Source organism: Dioscorea cayenensis, chromosome 10 (assembly GCF_009730915.1).
Source record: "Dioscorea cayenensis subsp. rotundata cultivar TDr96_F1 chromosome 10, TDr96_F1_v2_PseudoChromosome.rev07_lg8_w22 25.fasta, whole genome shotgun sequence".
Taxonomy (NCBI): domain Eukaryota; kingdom Viridiplantae; phylum Streptophyta; class Magnoliopsida; order Dioscoreales; family Dioscoreaceae; genus Dioscorea; species Dioscorea cayenensis.
In genome coordinates, this window is record NC_052480.1 from 20,324,380 (window position 1) to 20,333,653 (window position 9,274).

The following is a 9,274-nucleotide window of genomic DNA, read 5'->3' on the forward strand; positions in this document are numbered from 1 at the left end:
AAAAGCAAGTTGCTGTCCATGTTGTTCTCTTTTGAGATGATGATGATGATGATGATGATGTATCTCCTGCGTTGACTGTGATTGTTGATTTCCTTCCTTTTTCCTAATTATTAATTACTAATTTTTAATATGTAAGTGTTATATAAAACATTTGGAATTAATTAATTAATCGATCAATCACCAACCAAACCAATAATATTGTTTCCTAATTTGAAGTCTCACAATTGATATTATTATATAAATTTTTTTAGCATTGTTAGTGCAAAAAGGGTCCATATCAATTCATTGATTGTCTTATAAAGTATCTACTGTGAATCTTCTCCTTGTTGGTGCCAAAGTGAAAAAAAACGAGAAACATGAATGGCCAAGTTAACAATATATATACATATAGATAAGATCAATGGCACAATATGGGTGCTAAATTAAATTAAGAAAAAAAAGAAGATTCCTAAATATTAATAATATTAATAAATAGCCAAGTTGAGTGTCTTGAATAAATATCATACCAATAAGTCATTAATGGGGTGTATCATTCACAACCCTTTTACTTAACCACTCCTCTCCTACTTTCATTGACTAATAAAATTTAATTATATAGTTATATTTATTAAATTTCTTTTTTCCCCATTTTTTTTATTTTTCTGGATTTTTTTATAATTTTATGAATTTTTCTTTTTGTTTTTTGAAATTTTATACATTTAAAAGAATAAAAAATAATAAAAACTGTTGAACCGGTTGGTCAAAACGGTTGGACCGATTGAACCGCGAACCGGTTGGCCAACCGGTTCGCCGACCGGTCCGGTTTTTAAATCCTTGTATCACACTTAATTTACTGACAAACAACAAACGAATAATATATCTATAATGATAATATGCAAATACATACATAAAACATTGGTTGTTGCTTGCTATATATAATGAATTAGTACAACATACGGAAGTAAAATGGAAACAAAAAAGTTTGGATCTTTGAAAAAAACTTCAATCTTTGTAAGCCAGATCCAACACATAAATGATATTAGAAAATCAAAATATGGATAAATTCTAACAAAATCTAGCATAGAACCCTCATGAAATCCCTAAAAAAAAGAACACAAGAATCCTTTCAAAAAATCAAAATTTAACTAAAATAACAACCATAAAAGAAATATGAAAGGAAAATGAGAAAAAAGAAAAAAAGTTACGGGATGTTCTTGTAAATAGGCAATGTGGTACTAAACTTTATTGGGAATGTTTTGAAACAAATATGGGCCTAAAGTATATGGGCCCTCTAACAACGGTAAACCTTATACCTGCATGACAGGCAAAATTATTATGAAGTCCAAGAAGAAGCACTTCATATTCTTGAGGTAACCAAGCCCTTTACCATGAAAACTTGAGTTAGAGTGGATCTTATTGCTTCCCTCTTCTTCCTCTTCATGGGTCTTTTGGCTTTGTAGGTAAACTTAAGCTCATCTTCGAAGCCAAAGCATGAACAACCTCTCCACAATGATCACCAAAACTAAGAGAAGGCAAAGATCAAGGCTATCTCTCTGATGGAAACCTTGCTACATCATCCAAAGCTAAGTCAAGAGGATATGTGAGGAAGAAAGGTGATCTTTTATTGCTCTTTTTAATGCAATTTTATATAAATTTTAATATGATTTTGAATTGGTTTTAAATTAATTTTGAAAATAAAAAGACCATAGATAACAGAAGAACACATGACTTTCTAGATAGGCATGGAGAGACTTGGGAAGGGATATTGGAAAGGGATATCAAAGAACTTTGTGAGAACAAGAATTGCTTCTCAGATTGCAAGTCATGCTCAAAAGTATTTTCTCAGCCATAATAATCCTAAAAAGAAATGCAGGACCAATCTCTTTGATGCACCAGCCATCCCTATGGTTTGTTTTCCTTTTTCCTTTTTTTTAATATATATATACAAGAGATTGTAAAAGAGAATGATGTAATATTTGATGATTGGTGTTCTCAGGTGTGTTCTTTTGGAGCTTCAAAAATGCAACATTTGCATCAAATGGTAAAAGTTAGTTAAAGCATTGTGATTAAGAAGTGTTTGGGGGAGTTAATTATGTTGAGATTTGGTGGTGTTTTATTTTGTTGTTGTTTTCAGATTGGAGGTGGTGATGATGAAATCTGGAAAAAGGAGCATATATATAAGAAGGGCCAGAGATACAGCTTGAAGAGATTTTCTTATTTGTTTTTTGTTTCCGTTTTAGAAGGAATCATAACTGTTATTTATGTATTTTTTTTGTTGGGTTTGGGTTTGGGTTTGTATGCAAAGATCAGAAATTAAAAGAGATGGACGATGAGAAGAGAAGCAAAGAAACAACAAAGTATGAGAATAGTTACTTTGATGTTCTTGGGCTTTGCTGCACTTCGGAAGACCCTTTAATTGAAGAAATTTTGAAGCCTCTTGAAGGTGTTAAAAAGGTTACTGTTATGGTCCCATCCAGAACTATCATTGTTGTTCATGATTCTCTTCTCATTTCTCACCTTCAAATTGGTAATTTTAATACAAAACTCATATTCTTTATTTTTTTCCTTTTCATCATATAATCAATCATGCATCTTCTTAGAGAGATTAAGCTTCTGAGCCATTTGGATCATGAGAATGTATGTGATTTCATGTTTTTGATTTTTTCCACCTTTTTAGATGTTTGATATTCTTAGTTTGTAGACTGATTGGTTAGTGTAGTTAATATAGAATTAAACTTCAAATCATACTTTGTGGATTGAAAATTAGTTTAAAGTTTTGACTGCTTGAAAGTTGGTGAGTGTTTGATGATTTAGTTGGTAAGAACCCTTATGTCATCGGTGTTATTGTTTATTATCATTTTCTTTCTTGAAGGCATTATTGTGGCATCTCCACCAGTTAATGTTGCATGTTACATTTGCAGAATTACATTTTGTTTTCCTGCATTTTTTTGGTTCCATGGAACAATAATTGAGCTTGAATATTAATTCTTATGAACTTATCACAATAATCAAGTCTGTGAGCTAAAAATAATGTTGTCTCTTCTGATTGCTAATGTGTTGTTACACTAATGACATTTGAGTATTAAATGATTGATGTGATGCTGTCATATTTACTAGCATGCTTCAGCCTAAATTGTTGACATTTGAAACTGATATAGTATATAATTGGTTACAAATTAGGTGTTGATGTCAGTGATTTTTTTGTTGACTTTTTGATAGACTGCTATAGTGTATATATATATATATAATCATATAATCTTTCATCGCTTATAAAATGGTGTGATTGCATTGTAAGCCATTGCATTCCGGATTGAGGCTATCCCTCATTCAGAAAAATCAGGTAAATTTTATAATTACTAATTTTGTATTTGATAATGTTAATAGATATATATGCTATTTTTTCATTCATTAGCAACCTTCGTAAATATTTAGCTCTTAAATGGAATGGGTAATATTTAGCTCTTAAATGGAATGGGTAATGATATAGTTTGGTGTTGAACTTTGGATGCATTCCCATATTGGAACATGATGTTCATGATTGAAGTTTAGCTTCCAAGTTTGAAAGGCCTTTGATATTATAAAAAATTAGATAATTATTGTTTTCATGTACATATATATATATATATATATATATATATATATATATATATTGTGCTTATGCTTTTCTAGCTCCTTCTTGATCATACATGACTCTTGCTAGATATATATATATATATATATATATATATATATATATATATATGTATATACTGACCATCATATACGGATATCATTAGTTTGGTGTCAAACTTTGGATGCATGATCTTTATGAATTAATGTTGTTATGTAGAATAATATTGCCATGATAAGAGCGTATGCATGCATATAGATTGTGTGAGTCTCATAGTTATAGGTTTTTGAACCTTAAAATGTTTGGTACCAAACTGTTCATATGTACTATGCATTGACTGTGTATAATTTATATTGTGTAGTGTGTAAAGAGCCTTCAGAATCTGTTTGTTTTATAATCACACAATTATAATTTTATATATAAGCTTCGATCATCTATGCATTTTCATAACATGCCGTTGGATTTCAATCCAACGATTCTGCAACCATTTCTACTAGACCTACAATGAAAAACACAAAAACTTAAATAAAACCACAGATCACCACACCAACCTAGTTGAAGCAAGTACCATGGTTGGTCACTGTTCACTGCATTGTTCATCTATCAAATTATCTTTATATCTCTCCTCTCAATCTTCTCTCTTACTTTAAATTACCTGAGGACGTTCTGTGAACGTCCCCAGAGAACACTTTCTCTATATATATATATATATATGTATATGAGCCTGAAGTGAAAAAATAAAAAATCTAATTATAAGGTGAACTTGAATATATACTTAAAAAAGTGGTCAACCAAGTTATTAGTGTTAGGTAATATCGCAAAAATCAAATAACATTAAAAGGGTATGCGGAAGCAATAATATATTTGCAATATATATTCTAATTGTTTTAATGAGCACCGTAATTTAATTAAAAAGGCCTAGAAAATTACCTCTTAATGATTTTCTTTCTTTTGATGCGCCGAATTTATCTCTCGGATTGTCGTAGATCTCCTAGTGTCGAACGAAAGTTCCACGCCTCTAGATCACACGCCGGAATTAAGAAACAATCTCCTCTTCTTCTCCAAATAGCGGCTAGGGTTAGAGAGGAAGAGGGAGCTAGGGAATTTTCTCACTAGAGAATTAATTGAGTTTATTCTATAGTTGGAGAGGAGTCATATTTATAGAAACTTCATAAAACATGATAAACATTATTCAATTATGAGTTCTATTCGAAATATGAACCTTCATAACATGATAAAACATCATTTAATTATGAAGTCCTATTCAAAATATGAACCTTCATAATATGATAAACATTACCATAGAAGTTCTATTAGAAATATGAGTCCTAATCTAACTAAAACCGCTTTTATCTTTGAGTCCTCATAATTTTGATTATCTATTCAACTCCATGAATTTAAATCAAAATTTAAACTTAAGACAAAAACCCTAGATCAATTTACAATTTCACTCATCCCATGAAGTAAAATTGTAAATTAACAATTTTACCCCTGTACTCAAAACGAGACTGATTCTTTATCCCTTTAAGTGTGACTCCCTAGGTTCGTTTCGATTGGCAATGGGAGGATACCAAAGGACGTGGGTAACACCTAGCCAGCCCCGTGGCCCCATGTCGTAGCCCAATTGAACACGAATGAGTAGATCATTACGAACCTTTCCGATTATGATTACCATATATGTATAAACCTTTCGTTCTTGTATCCCAACCGAGTGAGAGCCATGGTAATTGTCAAACTCACTGAACTCGATCATATGCAAATAACTATAGTGGGGTGAGATTACCAAACTACCCTTCGTGTCCCACACGATTAGTTTGACTGCCTTGGCCAAGGTCTTCTAATCTCACATACTTATAGTCGCATAGGATACTGAGTCGTTTACTTCCGAGAGAACAAATTCCTTCTTGGTGATCACTCACAACTGCTACCTGCCCGACATAGTCACACTTCGAGGTCGGCCCTACCAAAAGGTGAACTGAGCCTAACAACTCTAGTAACAGACTAGACGTCACAAGTACATTGTGATCATGATACCTCAGGTCTAAGGTCCACTCATATAATCATAACCAACAATCCCAATCATCGACTGTCAAAGAGTAAAACCCATGTGATTGGATTGTTGCGAGTCATGTTCGAATACACCAATTCCCAATGATGCATTTATGGCATATGCTCCCACTATTCCATAGTGTTCAACTAGCACTCTTTGTCAAAGTATATGTCATACAAATCCTTATGAACCTTTAATGCCCAATTAAAGGTTCTCCGATTTGCGAACTATTTAAGTGTATAAGTACCAAACCCTTCTAGTGATCTCCTCTTTATTCCACAAAGAGTAGAAGTTTTAACTTAATACACATGGACTATGATATTCAAAACTAATTATAATGCCATCACAAGATTTATATGAACATCAAAATAAATGCCTACTAAATAAGAATGTATAATACAAATGAAATGCCCTAATACAAGTATCCTCGTTGGCATTCGAGGGCATAATCCTAACAATTAGATGTTATATATATATATATATATAATGTTTTCCAAAGAAGAAACGATAGGTTTTTTTAATTTTTCCCCCCATTCGTTTTTTTATTGATTCTCGCCATAACTTTTGGCCACCAAAATGGGTGTGATATAATGCACATGTATTTATTTGATTGTTTTTTTTATAAAATAACCATACACCTCCACAATATACATATATGTGCAAATATTATCATTTGATTAATATTATGAAAAAATCATTTTGCAAAGCTGCTAATATATATACGGATAATATCTACTAAAATAATTATGAAATTTTCGAGGACTAAAGCCAAGCAAACTTAAGGCCGGAAGGAACCCTTTTGATGGCAAGAGGAACGAAAGATCGGCTAGACCAGCTTTACAAGCGATTGGAACAACTTGAAGGTGTCATTAAGCGACTGGAGTCTTTGATCAATGCATTTCTAGATGATAAAAAAATGCAAAGACTGGACTAATCGTTGTGGCGAGCCCGACCCTGTCCATGAGGTCGCAAACTCACGATCGTCAAGGGTACCAGAGACGCAAAAGTTTGAAAACATACCAAGAAAAAGGAAAACGATGAATCATGCGTTCTTTCATCCGTCTTTTCAAAAGAAAGACTGTTGTTTTCATAAGAATAAAGACCTGCATAAGCAATAACAGCACTCGTCATTAGTCCAATATAATGCACACAAGTGGAGATGATAGTGGACCCCAAAAGACCGCCCTGATGGGGAAGGTTGCCCCCACTTATATGCACACAAGAACTCCATCTTATAGCCAATGTGGGACTAAAGGGGTTCTATTACATTACCCCACCGATCAAAGACTGGCGCCCTCTTCAGCCCGGATTAATCTGGGTGTCTGACCCTGAGGCCAGATTCTGGGACCCACCATGGTTTTTCACCCACTCCGCGCATCCACTCGGGCACGACACGGACCCGGCCCAATCATGCCCACACATCGGCTCTCAACGAAAAGCACCAATGTAATGCACACAAGTGGAGGGGAGAGCGGACCCCAAAAGACAAGCTTGATGGGGAAGGTTGCCCCCAACTTATATGCACATAAGTACTCCATCTCATAGCCGATGTGGGACTAAAGGGGTTTTATTATAGAACCTTTATTATTATGGCATCTAGCGTATTTTGAACTCGAGCAATAAATCGTCTAACTCTTATTTTATTTTGAACTCATAATTATTTTAAAAAATTTGGATTATTTTTTAACAAACATACAGTTTGAAAATATTAGGTTAAGGTTTGGATCAAATGACAAAAATTTAGTATACTATATATATATAGGTAATCTAGTTTTTAGATTTTGAGAGCCAAATATACAATTGTAGACTAATTAATCTTTCTATTCAAATTAAATATCTCTACCTCTTCCCTTTCTTTAGTTTTAAATAATGGAATTTGAAGATTGCAACCAAAGTCATGGTCTAGTTAGTCTTATTTATATATAGTACATCTTTAGTCTTCTTTTCACATCAAACTATTTGTTTTATTAATAGTGAAATTCAAAAATGGTTTATTTAACGTACTTATGGGTTCATTTCAATTTATATTTACTTAATTAATATTATAATTTATTACATCTCCATCAATGCTTTATGACATTCTAACTTTGATCCATTTTTTTAGAACAAGGCTATCATCATATGGTTTTCCTATTCTCACCCATCTTTCTCTTGAGTCAGCTGGTGGACCATCATTATTTTTCACATTCTCGCTTTTTATTTTTATTTTTGCTTTCAATGATATCCTTATTTGACCCTCAACTCAGGATTAGGTGTGAGCATTAGATTATTAATGGTTTTCTTATAGCCACCAATGTTAAGAGAATAAATTAAATTTGGATTAGAATTATCATCACTCATCAAAATACGATAATTATTTGTTTTCATATTTTCATTTTCATTTTATTTTTTAAAAAATATGGATAAATCATGAATTATCAACCATTGAATTGGGACGAAAGACAAACTCTCAACTTTTGACCTGGAAATTGAATGTAATATCACTCTTTTCGGATAGTTCAATTGCAAAATATTTATCTTCGCTTCTTCACTCTTTAATATAGTAATATTCAAGTACGTGATTTATCTATTCACATTAGTCGTCACATAACGTAAGTAATCACTTTATTCTGAACTAATTTATAGAGTACGGTAGAAGGCCCAAAACAAAAAACAAAAAAATTTAGATAAAATCAATATTTTTTTTTGGTTAATAGTTGAACTTTTGTTTAAGTGACATATAAAATATATCTTCCTTCCACTTCATCTAATTATTTTAATTATAGTTGAAGTTTCATGAAGCCTATATCATTTTGCTGTCTTTTGTCATTTCCGACAAAATCAACACTTAGGAATGCAATTTTTCCATTATTGGCCCTTTTAGAGAAATAAAGCAACCATAAATCTTTGATTTTGGTAATATATAAACAATTTAATTTTACTTGGATATGATGAACTTTTTTCCCCTTAAACTTTTTGAATCACGGAATGAATGGAGGAAAATGATAGCTTTTATTTTCTTTTAAAAGTTTTCCTTATTACATGTTTTGACAATGATCTTGGTTTTCCTCGTTTTTCTTTTTTTCCTTTTTATATCCATTAATTATTTCCAAAGTTCCACACCTGCATTAGTGGGACCTATATATATATATATATATATATATATATTCTCAATTAGTTGAAATAATAACCATAATAAAATTTCATTTATTTTCATAATTGTCATTTTATCACTATTATTTCTCTTACTTTTATTATTATTATTATTATTATTATTATTATTATTATTATTGACAAAATAGATAAACTACGTTATGAGTGTACATAATAATAGAATTAATATCTCAACATATATTCAAACCTACTTTTTTAGCAAAACACGAATACTCTACACATAGGACTTGAAATCAATAAATTGAGAGGTGATTGCCTATTTTTCTCACTTTGGCCCACATATATTTTATTTTAAAAATTTAATAAATTTATCATATGCTTTTTTTTAATGCTCATTTATGTAATGGGTGATAATTAAAAATCCATAACTATTTTTATTTCCCTCTAATTTTTCAAATTACTTTTATTGCTCACGGTTAGAAAAAATATTAAATTTTTTTTTAAATAGAAAACTTGGTTTCTGAAAATGATAATTTCTCAAA

The 9,274-nt window shown here is 31.5% G+C and overlaps 1 protein-coding gene across 1 annotated transcript; it reads left to right on the forward strand.

The window, feature by feature from the left end:
- The first annotated feature begins 1,721 nt into the window (after positions 1–1,721).
- Positions 1,722–2,664, forward strand: LOC120270347. The gene is made up of 5 exons (XM_039277348.1): positions 1,722–1,886; positions 1,976–2,026; positions 2,114–2,242; positions 2,290–2,506; positions 2,657–2,664. The coding sequence occupies exons 1-5, from the start codon at positions 1,722–1,724 to the stop codon at positions 2,662–2,664; spliced, it is 570 nt and encodes a 189-aa protein (XP_039133282.1).
- Positions 2,665–9,274: the final 6,610 nt, after the last annotated feature.